The 21448-nt window shown below is 40.3% G+C and overlaps 1 protein-coding gene and 1 long non-coding RNA gene across 5 annotated transcripts in view; one reads left to right on the top strand and one right to left on the bottom strand.

The window, feature by feature from the left end:
* Positions 1–360: 360 nt before the first annotated feature.
* Positions 361–21448, bottom strand: part of GPSM2 (G protein signaling modulator 2) — a 35813-nt gene continuing 14725 nt past the window's right edge. For 3 of the 4 annotated variants that reach the window (XM_081865895.1, XM_081865894.1, XM_081865896.1), the window contains 13 exons: positions 18177–18398; positions 15609–15744; positions 14743–14885; positions 12770–12893; positions 11867–11982; positions 10491–10646; positions 8178–8286; positions 7765–7894; positions 6316–6386; positions 4229–4402; positions 3555–3705; positions 3250–3467; positions 361–959 (listed from right to left, as the gene is read on the bottom strand). In XM_081865895.1, coding sequence (XP_081722021.1) covers positions 792–959; positions 3250–3467; positions 3555–3705; positions 4229–4402; positions 6316–6386; positions 7765–7894; positions 8178–8286; positions 10491–10646; positions 11867–11982; positions 12770–12893; positions 14743–14885; positions 15609–15744; positions 18177–18398 — 1918 coding nt within the window. In that variant the 3' untranslated portion in view covers positions 361–791. The remainder of the gene's footprint in view (positions 960–3249; positions 3468–3554; positions 3706–4228; positions 4403–6315; positions 6387–7764; positions 7895–8177; positions 8287–10490; positions 10647–11866; positions 11983–12769; positions 12894–14742; positions 14886–15608; positions 15745–18176; positions 18399–21448) is intronic. The other variant, XM_081865897.1, reaches the window with a different exon arrangement.
* Positions 6393–7183, top strand: LOC309344045. Its single transcript, XR_014157576.1, has 2 exons — positions 6393–6911; positions 6971–7183. It is a non-coding gene; the product is annotated as an uncharacterized lncRNA (long non-coding RNA).

Genomic DNA, 21448 nt, shown 5'->3' with positions numbered 1-21448 from the left:
ATACCCAAGTTCATGTTCTTCAAAGGTAGGAGAATAACTTCGAGTGGGTTGCTCTTCCCAGTCCCTCAAGGAGACAGGACCATGCAAAGCAAGCTCTCTGACAGAGAGCGCACATCTTCAGCCATGATAGTCCTTCAATCTAGCCCCCACCCACCAAAAAAACAAAACAAAAACCCAATAACAGGCAGGAAATAATGGAAGACTTCTCTTAACAAATGGGAGCAACAAATAACTAGAATAGGAGAAAAAACTCCAGGGTGGGTAGGAGATAGGACCTTACCACAAAAGGAATTTATCTGAGTTAAGAGCCAACGGCATTCTCTTTGGATCAGTTCATTTACTTACAGACAAAACAGCAGGTTTAGCTAGTATGAAAATATTTATTTTTCTTGTGTGTGTTTTTTTTAAAAAAACCAATGTAATACTTGTCAATTGTTTTGGAACATTCTATACTTCTTAGATGTTAGAAAAACTTTTGAGGTTAAGTCTAGAGTTTTCCTATTTAATTACATAATTTTAGCTGGATTTTTTTCCATAAGCTCATGTGAAAAGTACCGTTAAACACTAAACCATACGAAACAAAAAAATATTTACAGAGAGAAAATTGAAACAGTGCTCTATAGAGCTTTTTACAAACAATTTTAGATATGTTTTTTTCAAGCTGTGGCAGCAGTAACTGTACCATAAACTTTTTCCCTTAAAGGCATTGTTTCCTGTATTATTAAAAAAAAAGGAATTCCAGTATTACACAATCCATCTGTTTCTCTTCTGTGTGCTTTTGAAGAAGTCCATTAATTAGAATTTGCCCTCTTCAAATCAGAGGGTAGAAAGACTCTCTGTTCATCCATTCTCTTCCCTTGGGACCTCAAAATAAGGCTAAAAAAATCTTCATCAGGTACAGTTGGTCCTTTTGTGATGATTGGTGGTGGTGCACATCTCTGATCATCTAGTCTAGAGCCCTTAAATCAAAACAAAGTAGGATAGGAGTTACAGCTAAAATCCACTGTGTAATCATTCCACAGTTCAATTCATCCTGTTTGCCCGTGTTAAACCTATTAAAAGTAGTAACATTCACATTTTGGCAGAATATTGTCAACCATGGTTTCCTGTCCTTTCCCAGCAGAAACAGCATATACATTGTGTGGTCCGAATTGTGGCGGGGTTTTTTTATTTGGTAACATGGTGAAAGATGTTGGCCAAATTGAAGCCGGTTAAAAGATATTGTAGACCAAAATCCTGGGAAAACTATTTTACTTCCACAGCAAATACACTTGGAACATTTGGAAACTCCATCAGTATGCTATTCTCCATTGTTACTGTTGGATAACAATGTGGTGAGTTCTTGTTCTCATTCTTTTTATTGGTTTTTCACATATAATAAATATAACGTACAATAAACAATAGCAGTTAGCCTGTCATTTTGGGTGGTGGGGGTCAGCTTAAAATTGAAAATATTACTTAGAACAAGTTTGTGGTGCATATTAACGTCTCTAATCCAGTAAGTCTCTGCCAATGTTTCCATGGGTGTGGGGAGGTTGTCTCAATGCAGCATCTGTCATACAGGAGAAGAATGGATGCCAGCTAGAAGAATAAAGGACTCATCTTGCATTTTGTCACACTTCTCAGCCAGAGCAGTGAACTCCACCCAAGTGAACCATGAATGGATACAAAGGTCTTAGCCCAGATTAGAGAGGAACACCTTTTCAGGTATGCTTGAGCATATACTTCAAAGTCAGCTTCCTGAACCCATTTTAAGAATACTGAGGGACGTGAACTGCCCTCCAAGCCTCCTTCACTAGATTATCTTTTTGTAAATGTTATGTTAGCCACTCCTTCACCTTGTCAAGAAATGTGTTTGATATTTTGCACATTTTAGGTAATTTAATAATATCACTTGCTTTATTCCACTTTATTCCAACTGAACTTTATTCCAACTGAAATAACTTTTTCCCCTTGCACAGGATTCACAGCTAGTTGTTAGATGCTTGGGAAGAAGGGCTGGCCGATGTCAGGTTTTCAATATTACAATGTATCACCAGCCAAACATTACAGTCTGGCAATTCACCATGATGTTGAAATAAGCTGCGTTGACCCCAGCCCACAAGGGAGGGGAGCAGAGGCAGTTTTACCTCACAGGACTGGGGTCAATGCAGCTTGTTCCCAGTGCTGGGGGAGGAGTAAATCCCTCCCTCCCCAACACCTGGTGTGGAGAGAACATGCGCTGCCCATCTGGGGGGGGGGGCACAAAGGCTTTACCCCCCCCAGCTGACCAAGCCCCATGTCCCTCCAGCTCACGGGGCACTTTTTTGTACTGCATTGCCCCAATAAGACCCCTCATCTGACTGCCTTCGCCCTGGTGGGTGGGGTCTGTCTTTCCTCCCAGGGGGGTGGGTCACTCTGGGAGTAAAGATGCAGTGCACCCGTTGGGCTGGGAGAAAGAGATTGCCTGCCTCACCACCACCTTGGCATGTGTGGGCTACCTCTTTTGGGGTGCACAGCTGCCTGCCCCTCAGCAGATAAGTCTAGCAGAGCACCCACCACGTCTCTGCCTTGTGTGAGCCAGAGTGGGGGCTCCCTTAGACTTCGCTGCAGGGCAGGCAGCCAAGGGAGGAACAAGCTAGCTTTGCCCTCAGTTGTACAATGGTCAGAGTGCAATGTTTTGTTTCACCTGGTGGTGTGAAACTGCCACCAGTGCCCGGCTCCAGTTTGTTTTTCCTTTGGCACACTGGTGGCAAAGGGACTCCAGAGTATTGGCCGATGTATTGATATAGAAAACGCCTTTCGATCCAGGCTTTTAAAACAAAATTCTAGTGACATGTATAGTCATTTCAACAGGGAGAAAAAAATGAAATTTCCTAAGAAATCTGCAATTGTGAGGGTCAGGCAAAGTCTGTTCAGAAGCTGAGAAATGTGCAGAGGGCTGTTTTCTCAAGTCAGAGCATGTTCTGCTTATTTCTCATCCAACCAACATTAGATTGCTTATAAATCCTGTAAGTTGAGTTCAAGTATTCCTTACCTGCTTATAGCATTTTGGCCATTTGCTTTTAAGAATATATCTGAGGGTGATTCACCACGAGCTTTGTTAAAAATGCTAAGATTTATCAGAGAGCATTCATTAACTTTTTAATCGAAAAAAACATTTAAGAACCCACTGAAACTAGATGTCACCATCATGCTGCATAAAGTTTATTTCCTCCTGGCCTTCACAAAACATGACATACTATGCAGAGCACCATTTACAAGACTTACCTGATATTTTATCAAAATGTCAAAGAAGTCGTCATCTGGTTCACTATTGCTACTGGCCATCAAACGGCCAAGGACCGATTGACTGTTGCGCTGATTAAGACGAAGTCCTGGTAAATCACTGGCATTGGCTCGCTGATCATCTAGACGTCTACTCTGAGAGCTAGCAAGAAGATCTAGAAATTCATCAGTGTGAGGTGAGACCATGGACGTAGAAAAGGCTGCAGAAAGATGAAGAAAAAAATTATGCTGCTTTTTATTCTATTCTGTCAGAAGGTAGGAATTATACACATTTTAAAATTAGTTACATTTTTTCAATGTTCTTGACGGTGCAGAAGAAGGTGTCACTGCCAGTCTGTTCCTGTCCTGGAAACAATACCGTTGATCATCCATTCTGTTGCTCTGAAATCGACTTAGCAAGTCAAAGAACCCTTCATCTCCAGGCACATCTGGGCTGTTCTTTTAAGAAGTCAGATAAAAAAACAGTCAGGCCAAAGTTATACTGGTTACTTTTGAAGACAATAGGAGAGATTTTTCCTCTACCCATGTTACAAAAAACGCTATGCACAAATAAATAGCATGGGAAAGAGGGAAGGAAGAAGAGCCTATGAAGTAAAACAACACTTAGGCTAAGACGCTAGCATCGATTTCTATCCTAACAAAGCCAGCACAGTATTTGAGCAGCTGATACAGGTTTTATAATCAAATGTTTAGTTCTCACTCCAACCCAACAAAATTTTCAAATGGATTTTTCCACCCAAATCCTAACCATGCTTATTTAGAAAATATCCACTGAGCTTGATGAGAAGTGCTTCCTAAGAAGTATGCTTAGAATTACCTTCATCATGAGCATTAATCATGATGTTGCTAAGATTTTTTTTTTAACTCAAGCAAACAAGTTAAACCAACATGCTTCTAAAAAGGTGTTCAAACTATAATTTTAAGATTTCTTTCAAGCAATTAAATATTTATCCACAAATACCTTCTGTGAACTTAGTCGGTGGTCAATAGAATTACTAGCATCCTGAAGCACTTTAGAAGATGTGATGTTTTTGTATTTTTTGCCTTTTAATCGATTTACAAAGTGTAGTTTTGCTGAAGGTTTAGGAACTAGTGGTTTCTGTTTGGCCAGAATTTCACTGTTCCAGTCCTGAACCTAGAGAACAAGGGACAATGTATATCAAGAAACTATCCAGAAGAAAGTCTCTCATTCAGGCACAAAATATTAATTTGGGTCAGTATCTCCACAGCTTGAAAAATTCAAATACCTCATATCAAAACAGGAAGAAGCCTGCTATGGCAACAAATCCTACACTCTTGAAGTTCTACGCAGCCTTCCAAGTTAGAACATTACAAGCGGTATCCACTACAACCTGTTTCATTATAATAGACATGCAAATTTTGGGCAAGAGGGTGTTCACATTTTCCCAGGGACAAGATACTGCCACTTTTAATGTTTCTTTGTGACACTGCACTACATTCAGTTAAGTAGTATGGATCCCAGGTATTATTTAGCTATGCTAAACTAATTGTCCAGGATAACTTTTTAAGACCTAAAATTAAGTTCATGCAGTGATGCCAATTCCTTCTTCATTATACTAATTGTACATCACTTTTTCCCTGCTTAAATTAGCTCTGCCTCCTTAGATTGTTCCTGAACTACAGATACAAGTATTCTGAATTTTTAAATATCCCATTTCTGTGTACAGATCAAGTGCAGCAAAAAGGAGAGACCCCAGGCAAATGGGGTGGGGGTGGGTGGAGGCACAAGGAGTGGCAGGAAGCATAAGCAAAGAGGAGATAGTGGAACAACAGATGAACTTCTATATTTTTAACTTTTTCTCCTACCCTTTGACTCCCCATGTGTGGAGACTAAGGGTGGTATTCAACGAAATTTTGCTTGGGGTAGGCCTACTGAAATTAATGGACCAAACTTAACCATGGTCACTAATTTCAATGGGTCTACTATGACTAGAAACAGCACAGTAAACAACCCTAAAAATGTGAACCTGGAATTCATTTTACCCATTTCTCAGCAAAGCTGCTGCTCCTCATAATTTTAAAACAATATACTGGCTGCATTTAATGTTTTTTGCTCCTCCCTGCTGGTAAGCAGGAGCAACTAATCACAACCCTTGGCTTAGTAGTCTTTCCAAATCAGGGATCATGTTGAGTTTTTTGCTCAAAAAACAGGGATCCCTGGATTGAGTGATCTGCACATTGACAATAGAACATTAAAGCTCATTGTGATGTGTGAACCAAACCTTGGAAAGAAACTCAGAACATCACACTGCACAGAAATCAGTCATCATTCCATCTTGCTTAGGATATACTTGTGTAACCTTCATTTCCAGTAGCATGCCTCAATTACAGAACCAAACATTATTACCCTTAGTACTGTTCTACTCATATATCTTCTCTCTCTTTCAGTGCTATTTCTGGTATTTCCATGTAGTCATCTTCTGTAAACAATGGCTTAATAAATAACCCACAGTACTCAAGACAAAGGGAAGAATAATATTTTCTAGCCCTGATATGTAGTCAATCAACTAAATCTCTGCTTCAGTTCAGCTGATTTGGTCTACAGATCATAAACATCAAATACAGCATAAGGTATTGACAACCTCAGGGGAGGGGGAGAAGGCTATAGATGTACACACAAGTGGTGCCATTTATTGCCAGATTCACAATCAATCAGAAACAGTTAAAAATACAGATTTTGATTTTCCCATTTTTGACCAAAATCACTTTGTGCATAACTTGTTCTGGCTAGTCTAACATCCAAAGGTAGTTGCCACTGCAGAGGACTGGTCAGTGAGGAGCACTGCTGCCAGAGACTGACCCCCCCCCCACTCAAGAGAGGGGGACAAAGCAGCAGGCAGGTCAGCACTGTGCAGGCACGTAGATGGGAGTGCCACAACCTCCACATCCACTCTCCCTATAGCTTGAATGACAATTAAGACTAATGTTAAGTTAATAATGCCTAGCTGAATTCCATTTCCTGTAAAATCAGTGGGAGCTAATGTAGTCCGGATCCAACCCATGAAATATGTTCAGCCAGTCACCAACCTTTTCAGGAGTAAGCTTCATAAGTTCCATGTTTTCCATACTATGGCGGCGTCCTACTCGGGGTCTTGCACCTTAAGACAGAAAAATAGTTTATTTTGAAGGAAAGCTTCATAACAAGTACAATGAGGGTAAATTACCTGGACCTTCTAAAGTCTAATGACGAACAAAGATCATTACTACTTGAGACTAATAATTGAATTAAAACTCACCTACATGCAAGGTAAGATTTTATCAAATTATGTATTTATTTCCCACTTTCACCTGAAGGTCCCAAAGCAGGTTACAGCATAATATAACATCTTGGAATGACTTAGAACCATAAATAAGGTGGCTCCTAAAAACATAAACCTCAAGCGTCAAAATCCAAGGTGCAGCTTCAGCATTCTCTGAAAGCTGTATAATGAAGTTGCCAGATACAACTCAGTGGGGAGTTCCACAGCTTAGCGGCCACCACAGAGAATGCCCTGTCACAGGCTGCCGCCACCCCAAGCCTCAGATTGTGGAGGAACTACCAAGAGGACCCCTTCTGCTAATCTCAGCAGGGTCTGTAAGGAATGAGGCAGTCTTTCAGATATTTAGGGCACTTTGAGATATATGTGTGTGTGTGTGTGTGTGTGTGTGTGAGAGAGAGAGAGAGAGAGAGAGAGAGAGAGAGAGAGAGATGTTGGGGCTGAGGGGTGCTCTACAGTGGATTTCAGTGGGGGGGGACCAGACCAGGGAAATCACCTATAATTATCTCCTAGTTCTGCTGAGGGACTCCACTGTATAGGTGTGCTTATAAAAGAAAAATGGCTTGTGGTTTTTAAAAAAACGGTTTCTAAAACCAGAATACAAGAACAGACCCAGTATTGAAGATTAAGGATTGCAACCCCCCCCCATTGCATTGCAAATACACAATGGAAGCAGTGGGAACTTCCAACATTGGAAGAATGGCAGACTAAGTTGATGGAATATGCAGAATTGGCAAAGATGACGGGGAGGATCCGAAATCAGCACAATGAACTGTTTGAAAAGGACGAGTAAATTTATACAGTATATGAAAGAACATTGTAAACATTTGTAGGTTTGAGTTGGAATATTTTGTTATGCTAATATTGGGAGCTGGTTTACATTTAACGAGGTAAATTTTATTCAGAAAGAGAAAAGGTAAATAAGTGGGTATAGAAATGCTGAGATGTAAGTGATTATTTATGAAAGCCAGAGAGTGGGATGGGGGGAAGTGGAAGCTCAGTTTGAGCATTGTTCTTTGGTTATGAGATTATGTAATGGAATGTGATTATGGTAAAATGTAAACTCAATAAAAATTATTATTTAAAAAAGCAAATACAGAGTCTTATAATTTCCCCAGGTAAAATGGGAAGTATATCCCACAAAATATCAGCATATCTATGAGTGTTGAAGATTAATTAAGATAAATCTTAATACATAATCATGGGAGTTTATACTTACCATTCACACTATGATCTAGAATTTGATTTTCTGTCATCATTGAACTGTTTGTGCTGAAACTTAGGCCAAGCACCATTTGTAGATCTGAGAGGTTAAGTTTAGCTGTTAGTTCTCCAGTTTTATCTCCCACCTGCAATCAAAAGCATTTCGTAATTTCATACCCACACTGAACAAGTTCCTGTATACACTATCAATAATTATGTAAACCCCAGTCTTGAACTTCTGAGGCGGCTTCCATTTCGAGTTTCCTTATTGTATTGAGCCTTCTGTACTGAGTTCCGGTTTTCAAACATTTTGAAACTCGAACCGTCTTCCGGAACGGATTACATTCAAAAACCGAGGTTCCACTGTTTATGCATACTTATTTTTATAAAAAGAGTATACCACAAACAACTTGTAATATGACCACATACCTCTCTCGAAATGTCTAAATGCTTTTCGGCATAGTGCATAGCTTGTTCGTGGTTCCCCAGGGCTGTGTATGCATTCCCCAAACTCCAGCATGCTCTTCCTTCACCAATTCTGAAACACAGTTCAACAGCATGACACTTATTAAATGCTCCATACATTAGCTTTCTAACTGACTTAAACCAGTAAGGACCCATTCCTATACTAGTCAGTTCATATGCCACAGTAAACCAGTTAATAGTTTAAAGTTAATGCACTGGTCTGTGCCACTTTGTACTCCCCACTAGCACATGTGAGAAACAAATCATGATCCTTGGCTTAGCTTTATGTCTGAACCAGAGATCATGTTTCATTTAAACAAACCACTAAAGGCCAAGAACAAGTAAGAACATAAGAGCCTGATGCATCAGGCCAATCCTATCTAGTCCAGCATCCTGTTCTTGCTAGCCAGCTGTGGGAAACCTTTAATCGGGATCTGAACACAATAACATTCACTCCTGCAGTTCCCAGTAACTCGTATTCAGAACCATTACTGCCTCCAACCATGTATAACCTTCTTGGCTAGTAGCCATTGATAGCCCTACCCCCCATGAATCTTGTCTAATCTTTTGAAGTTGGTGGTCATCACTGCCTCCTGTGGGAGCAATTTCCATAGTTTAACTAGTTTTATCTGCCGTAATCTGCCTTAATCTCCCAACATTCAATTCTAGTGTTATCAAAGAGGGAGAAACACTTTTCTCCATCCACTTTCTTCACTCCCCACCCAAAAAAGCATCCTGAGCATGCAGGCATAACAAGGAATGGGTCCATTCTAAGGAAATGTTTTCCTCTTCTTCTGACACTCTCCTTCCCAGAAATCCTCATTCTCCCTGACAGCAGGACAGCTCTCAGTGGGACACAACTATAGTATCCCTGCACGTCTCATTCACAGAGTTTTCTGCCTCTCTTAGCTTTCCTGGTCTGCCACCTTAGCTTCAAGGGAACAAGCTTGTTCCAAGAGAACCAGGAGCTCACTGCACTTTGGACACACCCATGACTTCTACCCAAAAGGGAGATAGCTGTACATGTGACAAGACAGTGTAACCACTGGAAAGCCCCCACACCCCTGCTGACATTCCAGTTGCAGGGGTTACTTTTTTTTGAGAGTTCAGGTTTACTTTAGCTAAAGGAAAGAAGGGGCAGAGAGTCGTGTGCCCTGTCCTCCTTGCCCTGCTGCTAAACCTGCACACCTGCTTAACTCACCTTGATGCTTTTTCAGCTGGGGGCTCCCTTTAGCTCACTAGGTTGCTACAAATTTACATGCCTAGCTTTCTTCCAGCTACTGTAGTAGTAAAGTCAGGAGGTGTGGCTCAAATTTAGCTAGCCCCCTAGGAATGGGGAGAGAGCAATGGACAGTGGCTGTTAAATCAACTAGTCCTCCTCGTGGTGCAGCACTGAAACTGCTGGCACATTTGCAAAGCTAAGCAGCATCCAGTATAGGTTCAAATAGGAGGAGGACCATGTGTTGAGATTCTTTGCATTGCAGGGGGGTTGGACTAGACGACCCTCAGGGTCCCTTCCAACTCTACAATTATGTGATTCCTTGGGAGACAGGCTTCCCTCCCTTCCTGAGGAAGTAATGTTTACACGCTCTTAGTAATGCTACTGAACAAAGCTAACTAGCTTTTATTTTTGTTTTATTTACTGGCAACAACACACTTAACACTGTCAGTCAACAAATGCATTACTTTATGGTCTCTGCAGGTGGGATCCATTTCTCCCTGCTTCATATGTTAACTGTAGAGAATCAGAAGTATGAACACGCATACTTCCACAAGCTGCTCAATTAAAGTAATACTTAAATGAATTGGTTCTCAGTAACAAAACAGCAAAACACAGAATGGAATATACAAAATCTCATTAATGCACAATTTCAATTAAAAGCCCTAAACTACATAATACAAAGCTTAGTGACAGAAAGCTGGCTAATCCCAATGCAAATCTCACAACTTTTAAAAATAATTAGTGCTTATTGAAGTTTCCAGAGTTGTATTTAGATATTGAACCCAGGCTTTTGTTTCTAAAGTTGCAGATCAAAGGACAAGTCACTGCACAAAACTGAAGAGAATTTTCAAAAGAGTTTATGATATGGCATGGTCGCCTACAGTTCAAAAGGGTGGAGGGGGAAATCCCAAGGGGCAGGGGCAGGTTCTTAGGCATGCATAGTGTACTTCTTTGGACCTTTGTCTATTTGAATAGGGCAATTATTCTATATGAACTTAATTTTATACCCTCAAAAAAGATCTTGTTAATGAACAGTGGACTTTTAAAAGCCTTACCTATCATTCAGTTCTTCAGCAATTGCCAAGTGTTTCAGATGATAATCAATGGCCTTTTCATAGTCTTGAAGTAAAGTATATGTATTCCCAAGGCTGTAACAAGCTTGTGCTTCTACAGCCCGGTCTGTAAGCTGCCTGGCGAGCTGCAGTGTTTTCCTAAAAGTACAAACAGCTAGAAATAATATTCGCTTACATGACTAACAATAATGTATCTGCACATAATTCAAGTGGCTCTCAATGTTTAATATACAAATATAATCCTATACAAAGCTAATTTGTCTCCCCATTTCCAAAGCAGTCCTTTTCCTTGGACAAATAGCATATATGCATAAACAAACATACCATGGGTCTTTATCAATCAATCAATCAATCAATCAATCAATCAATCTATTGTTTAGACTAGGAGTCACAACAAAGAAATAAATAAAATAGTAATAACTTCAACAAAACAATATAATTTATCATGCTACTGAGAGGGCAGAAAACTGGCTCAAACTTTAGAAGCTGCCAAAGCAAATATCACCACTGCTAACAGGGTCACCCTACTTTTCAGTTCAGACCAATTAGGTTTCCCATCAACAGCTAGATCTAAGGATTTTGTATAAACTGCAGAAAAAACAGGTCAATCAAATAATGGGGTACATTTTCCACAGAACCAGGGCTGCACTCTAAAGCCATAGGGTAACAACACATAAACACAGGAAGTCAGACCATTGGTCCATGTGGCTAAGGGCTTGTCTACAGTGAATGGCAGCAGCTCTTCCAAGGTTCCAGGCAGAGGACATTCCCAGCCTTAATGGGAAATGCTAGGCATTAAACCTTGGACCTTCTACACACACAAGCAGATGCTCTACCACTGACCATTCCCAAAATATTGGTATTTTCCTAAAATGATATTCTAAAACAGCTGTTGTTTGTTAGATCCTTAGATGAATTAAGATAGTTTAGAGCATTAAAAAATGTAAGAAGAGCTTGCTGAATCAAGCCAATTGTTCTCACAGTGGCACAGATTGTTTATATGTTCTAATAAAAACTGATTTTGAGGGTCTTAATTTTCGGGGGGGGGGGACGGGGACTGCCAATACTGACCTTTTGAAAAGATCTTAACTAAACTCAGGAAAGAGAAGACAACTAATCAATATTCAAATAAAACATCTAAATCTGAAAGTAGCTTCAGATTTGGAGTTAGAAATAGGAAATCCAGGCTCACACAAATATAATATTCTCTGGGTAGTCCTGGGCAAGTTATATCTGAGTCTAACCTACCAGATAGGCTAAAATCTGAAGGATTATAAATTTATAATTAAAACTAGAAAGATTGGAAAACTTATGAAAATAATACTTTGGTTAGGTAATTAAACAATATATTGACTAACTTGTAGTATTCGGCAGCAGTTTCAAATTCTCCAAGGAAAATATAAGCATTTCCAAGATTGCTGTAGGCTCTTCTTTCAGCAGCTCTATCACCAAATTCTTTTGCAATTAAAAGGCGCTGAAAAATAAAGGTTCTGTTGTAATGGTTCATACTGATATCCAGTAAGTAGCTGTGAACTGTAAAAGGATGGAATTCAATATGTAGCACATTTTAGAATCCCAGGTTACTGATTTCAAATAAACCTTAATATCATAGCTGTCAACCTTTCCCTTTTCTTGCGAGGAATGCTATTCAGAATAAGGGAATTTCCCTTAAAAAAGGGAAACGTTGACAGCTATGCTTACTGTGGGTTTCTTTTAGTAAAAAATTCAGCTATTTCTGCAGAACATACATTGTTACAGATTCTTTGAAAAGAGGAATCCTGAATAAAAACTATATTTCATCACTAGGAGTTAACAGATGATAATAATAGTTACAGTAGCAATAATAAAGACCTGCTTTTTAAATGGCAGGTGCAGAATACATCATGCTGGAAACTATCACTATATTCTGGCATGCCATGAACATAACACCAAACCAAGGTTTCTTCAGCCAAAGTGTGGATTGTCTGAACCCAGCCCAGTTGACTAACAATTGTTTGTTTACTGGCAATAAACCACAGTGTAAAGCCATGGTTTATTCTTGGCTCATAGACTTATTTAGACTATTGTGTGGCATTATGTCTGAACCAAAAGGCCTTTGGCCATGCCACCCCAGATGCTCACCAATCTATACAGCAAAGCAAGAGCAGTCAGAAAACAAACCAAGCTTGGGAGAAACAAGTCACGGCTCTGCAGGATGACTTCTGGTTTGTTGAAACAAACCATGGGTTAGTGTTATGTGTGAACACAGCACTCTCTTGTACCTGTTCATGGGCAGTAACAGCACTCCTGAAGTTGCCCAGAAGATAATGAGTATTCCCCAGGTTTCCATAGGCACGTCCCTGGGCTGCTCTATCACCCAGCTCTGTCACTAATGTCAAGTTCTCCCTATTTAACAGGGAAACAAAATAAAAACAATTAAAAGGTTTATGTTAGAAATGCATTACAATTAGCAGCCATGAAGGTGGCTGTTCCTCCTGCTCATGGAACTGACACGATGACCACAATACATTAATAACTTTTCCTAGAAGCCATCAATATTAGGTGGTTTAATGCTTTCACCCTCACAAGAGCCCTGACCCAAAGATGTCCTTTATTGCCTTCCAGAGATAGGAAGAGGGGCCTAACCCAACTTAATGTCATTCTCCCCTTGAAGAGCTGTTGCGTATATAGGCGGTGACCACTTTGCACGTGTTCAACAGATGTGCAACTGTCAATATGTGGGTACCTGTGGACCTAGAAGAGGGCATAATAGGGCAAGGCAGGCTTATGTGTGCTCGAGCTAGAAACAAAACCCTGTCAAAATGGTTGGCACCTGTGCCTAAAGAGAGATTTTGGAGGCTTACAAACGTGTGGTCAGTTTGTTGAAGAGCAGAAATTCACCAAAACAGAATCCCATTTTCCACTTCTCTGCATTGCGATATTCAGGAAAAATAGGGAGATTAGCAGAGGAAGCCATCAGTTATTAGTGGCTTTTCCATGCAAAAAACATTTATATGAATCAGGCTTGTAAAAGTAGGGTGGTACACACACTAAAGATTAAGTGGATGACGTTTTTGATGAGAACAACAAGGTCTCTTTAACTCTATTGTTTTATAATTATTATTTTTCACATTACAACCTGATTCGTTATCAGCTCATGGAAATGTACATGGAAATGTACGTGTAAGAGCAGAGACAAAATGAAAGCAAACTTGCTTCTCTTTGGGTACTGTTAAAAGTTCCTACACATTTATTTTTTTTCATTTTCCTCCTTCATAAATATATGTTCATGGTTTGAAATGGGATGTGTGTCACCAGACTAAAGCCAAATACTGTTGAAACCAGTGGTCAGCAGATCTCATGACTTGGGATAGGAAAGTATTGATGGAGTTCAAATGGGAGTGACATGCAGCACTTTTCCATAAAGGCTGTACAGTGGTACCTCTGGATGCGAACAGGATCCGTTCCGGAGCCTTGTTCGCATCTGAGTAGAACATAACACGCTTCCGCACATAACGTCATTTTGAGCGTCTGCACATGTGCGAGTGGTGAAACCCAAAAGTAACGCATTCCGTTACTTCCGGGTCACCACGGAGTGTAATCTGAAAACACTCAACCTGAAGCATATTTAACCCGAAGTATGACTGTATATATATTTTCTTCCAAATTCAGTGAAACAACCTCAAAGTGAAATGCATTTAATGCATGATAGCCCTTGCAGATTATTAAGAAGCAACAACCCATATAGTTTTGACTTGACAAGCCCTTATTGGCTTCTGGTACTGTTCCAGGAACAATGCAGGACTAAGTTTGGTAACTAATAAAATCTTGAACGAAACAGTACATACCATTGTGACTGCTATGATAAACTGAAAGTGTGTCCTACACTGTGCTGTCTGTGAATTAATTTCATTTTGAAAAGGCACATAAACAGCTTTTATGACAGTTACTCTATAACTGTTGACATTTCCCTCCTTAAAAATTCATCAGCAAGTGCATTTTTATTGGCCAGAATTAAGCTGCTGCAACTGGAGAGACAAGGTTTCATCTGTTCTATTTTTGAAATTTATTTTTGTGTTTGGACTTTAACAAATTTTCAAACAAAAAGAGCTTATTATATAGAGAAGGGGAATTAGAAACACAGTTTTGAAAGCATGTCTAATATAAAGCACATTTTAAAGGAATATAAATACTATTTTAAGCTACATCAACTCCGCTTCCAAGAATAGTTCTCCCCGCTCCCTTTGTTACTTACTCATAATAATCTGCAGCTTTCCGCAATGCAGCTTTAACATCATCTGGAAACTCTCCTGGTTCATGGGTACCTGCACAAGCTACACTTTTACCCTTGGAATGATATACATTTCCAAGGTTATAAAGTGCTCTTGCTTCTCCAACCTAAAGAAGAAAAGGCTGGAAATGAATTTCTCAACTATTCAACAATGGATGTCTTCCCATTTATACTAATCAATCATTCCTTTCCTGCAATTCTGATGAGCCATTTCACCACAGCATTCCCCAAGAAAGCTCACTATATTTGCAAAAATGTTTTATCAGGTGCCACATCTGCAGACTACAAGAACTCCACAGAGACCTCTTTTAATGATCCAAACACATGCTACCTGGATCGGTAGGCACAAAACTTTCTTTTTAGACTATCAAAACAAGTTCTCAGGAATGTGCAGGTGCTACCAAGCACTCGGTTATGAATGATTTCCCATGGTTCATGCAACCAGCAGATTCCTACACCTATCTGCTTTTAACAAAGACAAATGGCACAAGAAGAGGTTAAGAAAAGCAAAATGGTGAATGGTGTTTAAGACCAGCCTGGATTGGTACCCAGATTTCCATAAAGGTTATAGAGAGAGCTAGAATGAGATGCTCTTTTGTTCTCTACACAGCAAATGTATTATTAGGGCAGAGACAGTAAATGTGGTACCCTCCCGATTTTGTGGACTCCCAATGGAGCAGGAGGGGCAAACAGTGGTATAAAGAGAATGGGGAACTGAACAAAACTGAAATCACTTGAACCAAATAAATCTTTAGCTATAACATTGTTTAAAAGAACACTTCCTGTCTCCGCCCCCCCTTAACAGTGCTAAATATAGCAAGTGTTTTTACTTTGTCACTTAGCTCTCTAGAAATGTCGAGGTGCCTCTGACAGCGGACAATTGCTTCTTCATAATTTCCAAGGACCTTTAAGGTATTTCCCAAGTTTCCACTTGCTTTAGCTTCACCTAACTGGTCCCCAATGGTCCTGAAAATCAAAAGAAATATGAACTCATTTCTGCCACTTTTATAACGTATGTGGACTTCAACCTACCTTAAACAGAAATATTTTCCTATTAATTATCTACATTAGTTACCACATGTTCGTTACAATTTGAACACACTTGAGTCCCATCCTAAATATGTTTACTCAGTATTAAGCCTTATTTATGTATTTTAGACAACCCATGATCACATTAATTCCAGCTAATGGCTTAGCAAAGACTGCTTGGAGATATTTTAACATTGGTCAAACTGCTACAATGCTATGGCTCCAATTCTAAATGCTCTCACTAGTATGTTAAGAGCTACTGCAAACAATAGGACTTGTACATGTGCATAGTATTGCACAGTAAATGTACTATAATTTAGAATTCAATTACAACTTGGTGCAGCTAGGTAATTTTATACTCTGAACTTAATGATCTTAGTGGGGGTGGGGTGGATTTAGAAAGCTATGTGTATTACTTCAATTTTGAAGTGTACAACATTTCTCTTTTCCCCAACTCCCTGCCACCACTCTGTGCTTTACCACTTCTACATTTCTACTACATTAGCACAAAAATCAAACCAAAGCTTCTGCTGTCCTCATGCTAAACACATTTACTTGAGAATAAGCACCATTTTATTGTAGAAAAATACATTCTTAAAGTAAAAAGAATGAGAATATGTGACCATCTACATGCCCAGCTGGGCACCCCGTCTATACAATGTTTGCAAAAATAAGAAGAAAGAATGTTATGAGACCTCCCTTCCTTTATCCCAAATCATCTGCAGCTCTTGATGTTAACTAATGGACCTGGACTTAGAAGAACTAATGAATATTTTTAAAAACAACGAGAAGAATGAATAACAAACTTACGTGCCTGATGGATATGTTTTGGATATGGTATAAACTGCATTTATATATTTATTTTTTTCTTTATGTAGTACTTTACTGGCTGCCAATCTTATGCTCTGTCAGTTTGTTTCTTTGAAGTGTATAATATTGATTTGAGAGTAAAACAGTGTGTGTTTTAAAATTTAATGAAGATTAATTAACAACACCACCACAATATTAGTGTCAGGAAACCCTTTTTGAAAAAACTAATTTCCAGTACAAATTTTATACAATGCTTTCTAAGGTTGTATTTTCAGATATGCAGGTGGCAGAAGGAAGATTAGTTATACACAACTAATACAAATTAGGACCCAAGTCAAATTAAGTGTGTATTAGTGATGAATGCATGCCTTGCTTACATGTAATACCCTGGACACATCTGTGGCCGCTCTCATGAAATCCTATTAGCATATTTCATCACATAATTAGCAGAAATTAGCCTAATAAATTTCTGTTGACAGAATTATACCGAGCAACATTCCATTATCATGTGTTCAATATATGGTCAAGTATATCTGGTCAATTTCACTGAACAAAGTTTATTCACAAATAGAAAAAGTACCGTATTTTTCGCTCTATAACACGCACCCGACCATAAGACACACATAGTTTTTAGAGGAGGAAAACAAGAAAAAAAATATTCTAAACGAAACAGTGGATGTATGATTTTTGTGGTTCATGCTGTGGCCACAGACATGTGATCTGACGGTGAGTTTGGGGTAGCCCAATGCAAAAATCCTGAGGATCCATGTGGATCCATGCTTTGTAACCACGTTTTTGCACCACTGCGGCCCCAGGCAACAGTGAGTGTGTGATTTTTTTTTTGGTGCAAGCTGTAGCCATGGACATGCTATGTGATCTGATGGGGAATTTGGGGTGACCCAGTGCAAAAATCCTGAGGATCCATGTGGATCTGTGCTTTGTAACCACGTTTTAAGTGGGAAGGGAAGGAAAAGCACTCAAGGGACAAGGAACGCGTGGGGTGGGTGGAGAAGGATGCTGTTAATAATGCAGAAGAGGGGCTCCTCTCCTCTCCCGCTTTGCTCCTTTAAAGGCTCTGCTTCTCTCCCTCCTCCCCAGCTCGCTGGAAAACTTTGCTGCTATTTAGCCAGCTGAATGGGGAGGAGAGAGGGACAGAGAGCCTGCTTGCGGAAAAACTTTGCTGCTATTTAGCGAGCTGTTCTCTCCCTCCTCCCCGGCTCACTGAAAAAAACAGCTCCGGAATTGTGTAAGCCACTCCTCTCCTCTCCTGCTTTGCTCCTTTAAAGCAAGCAGGCTCTCTGTCCCTCTCTCCTCCCCACTCAGGGGCTCTTCTCCCGCTTTGCTGTTTCAAAGCGAGCCACGGAGGAGGGAAGGAAGGGGAACCATGGATCCTCTGCTCACGACTGCAGCAGATCCCCCCGCCATCCATAGGCATTCGCTCCATAACACACACAGACATTTCCCCTTACTTTCTAGGAGGAAAAAAGTGAGTGTTATGGTGCAAAAAATATGGTAATTGCTATCTAGAGGATCCTGAAGGAATCAAAATTTAACGTTACCTTGCAAGGGTTAAATCATGGTGGTGATACTCCAAAGCTTTTGTGTATTCATGCAAGTAGAAATAGGCATTGCCCAGCTGGCTGTAAATTGCACTGAGGGTTTTCAAGTCTTCTGTTCCAACCTGAACTGCTGCTTCAAAGAAAGAGACACCAGCTCGACAGTCCCCTGCTTTACACAACCGCTCCCCTTCCAAGGCAAGCTCCAGGCAAGAAGCTTCCATTCTGCAGAGATGGAATGCAAGACGCCATGAGTTCCAATATACGGCTATTCCCTGCAGCTGTCATTAAGACCTACCTAAAACCCACACAAAATCCCTTGCTAGGCACTTTTACTGAAACATAAATAAAATATGCTTAGTTCAAGTGCACACTTAAGCACTCATATGATTTAGCAAAATTAAAATTAAGTTCCAATTATGTTAGAACAGCTTATGCCCTTATTACATATATGGTACATTATTATACAAAGCAGAGGGTGTGGTTGCAGCAGCAATCCTAAGCACCACATACACTTAATAAACATGTTTGGTAGCCCACCAACACATCATTAGTCATTTTGCAGCAAACCAATAGCCTGAAAGAAGAGGTTAAATATCTGTTTTTCAGTACAGTGGTGCCCCGCAAGACGAACTCCTCGCAAGACGAAAAACCCGCTAGACGAAAGGGTTTTCCGTTTTGGAGGCGCTTCGCGAAATGTCTTGCGAGTTCCTGTGGGTTTTTCCCCTCCCCCCCTTTTACTAAGCCGCTAAGCCGCTTATCAGCTGATCAGCCGCTTATCAGCTGATCCGCTAAAAGCCGCTAAACCGCTAATAGCGCTAATCCGCTAAGCTGTCAATGGGCTTGCTTCGCAAGACGAAAAAACCGCTATACGAAGAGCCTCACGGAACGGATTAATTTCATCTTGCGAGGCACCACTGTAGAAAACAATCTACTGGTCACCTGGAGGTGCTTCTTTCAGCACATGCAGCCAGAAATATGACTTATTTACTAGCTTCCCAGTTAAGGACCTTATAGTGCAGCCTATTTCACACAACAGAGGCAAGGGTTGATTTCCAACCCAGTACAGTGGTACCTCAGGTTATATACGCTTCAGGTTACATACGCTTCAGGTTGCAGACTCTGCTAACCCAGAAATAGTACCTCGGGTTAAGAACTTTGCTTCAGGATGAGAACAGAAATCGTGCTCCGGCGGCCCGGCGGCGGCAGCAGCAGCAGCAGCAGAACAGACCTCCGGAACGGACCTCCGGGTACTTAACCCGAGGTACCACTGTAATGGTTATTTTCAAGGCTACATTTCAGTTCAATTGACTAGACTGATGGTTGAATATCTCTGTGCCTGTCCTGCATAAGCAGCAGACACTGCTTCATGTTTTAAGCTACCAAAAAGACCTTAATCAAGTACAACAGGTTTTAGATTACAGTGGTAAGCATAATTAGTGTACTAAACTGTAGTGCAGAACAAAAAGTTGCAGTTCATGCATTTGTAAGGCCCCTGGTATATCATGTCTATTTGGGTATGTCTTGACTGTACACTACGTATGCCTAGTTGTGGAAGAAGTTCTCTCCCCCACCCCTCTCCACCCAATGGAATAAATGAGATGATTTATATTGGGGAAAGGGTATGGAAAGGGTTGAAAGGGTTAAAACCCCTCTTCCTGAGCACCACAGTCCCACTCTTCAACACAGCCCCATGGGACAGCTAAACAAGAACTGTGGGTGACCTAAATCACTGATATCCTACCCCCTGCTGCTGCCACCACCTGTTCTGTCTGGTTTGGACCTTACTAGACTGCTGTGTTGCATGCTTTGAATTGCTCCGTTATGTTGCGACTTCAACACAGAAACATGGAAAGAAGATTGTGAATCTCTTAGCTGATGAATCTCAAGTAGCTATGTGATTTAAATTAAAAATTAATTGTATCACCAAAATATACCATCTATGTATTTAATTCCAGATTCCTGCTTGCAGTGTTGGACTTTTACAATAAGAAACGTGAGTGCATGTTTTGCCATCTATGCAAGCTCTTAAAATCAGATGTACTGCCTCCCATCTTCTCTGAAAGAGTGCTGACAGTTACCCTGCTTTTATTTATTTGGGGTGGGAGGAACACACATGGAAGATGTGCATAGAAAGCAATACTGATGTTGTATTAGAACTGGTTCCATGATTGCTTTAAAATCAAGATTCTGGCCTGAATTTCCAGAACAGGTAAGTTAACAAGTTAGGTGATATTGTATTAACATGTGGAGTATTTATAGTTTTTTTTTAAAAAACAACAACACAACAAGGGTCTTTTCATTTAGAAAGCATAATCCTTGCACTCAGGCCCCTAATGTGTCATTCTGGTGTTCAAGAATGTTTAGGTTCTCAGCTCTTACCCATCCAACTTTCACACATATTCTTGGATTCAACCTTTACAGGAGGGAGAAAGAACGAGTTATTCGTGCCAGTTGGACTGCAATTCTCTTGGGTACAATTCAGCCAGCAGGAATTCCTTCCTCATTCCCTGCCTGAACTATTTGGGAGAAGCCTGGAAAGACAGACCATGGAAATCTTCCATCCCTCTTTCTCTGGCTTCTAAAGAGCTCGGCCTGTTAAGTGGGTTAAAGCCAATACTTAATACCAAGTCAGAACACTGAGCATATTATCACAGAGGAAAAAGGAAAAAGGTGGGGAGCAAGATGTAATTACATATAATAATGACTAGAAAACAGGCAAGAAGACTAAAAATCCAAGTTCCTTGCACTACAGGCTTTACTTGAAGCCCATGTTAGAATCACAGAGGCAGCGGGGGGAACCTTACAGACTATCTAGTCAACTTCCTTGCTCAAGACAAGAAATCCTGAGTAAGAGCATCCCCAATATATGTTCTGCTTGAAAAACTACAGCTAAAGCTCACCATCCATCTAGGTAATTTGTTCCAATGCTGAACTGCTCTGATAATGTTCAACTGAAATCTACCTTCCATTAGATTAGTCCATTAGATCCAGCCCTACCTCATTTTATGCAACTAACAGTGCTATCATGTGTCTCCCCAAGCCCAAATCTTCTCTTCAGGCTAAACATCCTCAGTTGTTTTTTCTTTAGAGGACTTGCCTTCCACACCCCTGACCATATCCATTGAACCCATTGCAATTTGTCCAGATGTTCAATGTGTGACTGACTACAATCCAGAGATCCTTTTCACATTTTTCTGCCAAGCCAGGAATCCTCTATTCTTTACACATGCATTTGGTTCCCAGCAGAACTTTGCATATACCTTGGTGGAATT

Source organism: Podarcis erhardii, assembly GCF_964252035.2.
Source record: "Podarcis erhardii genome assembly, chromosome: 6".
In the NCBI taxonomy this organism is placed as follows: Eukaryota; Metazoa; Chordata; class Lepidosauria; order Squamata; family Lacertidae; genus Podarcis; species Podarcis erhardii.
Note: the sequence above shows the minus strand (reverse complement) of the source record. Positions and strands in the feature narration are given on the sequence as shown.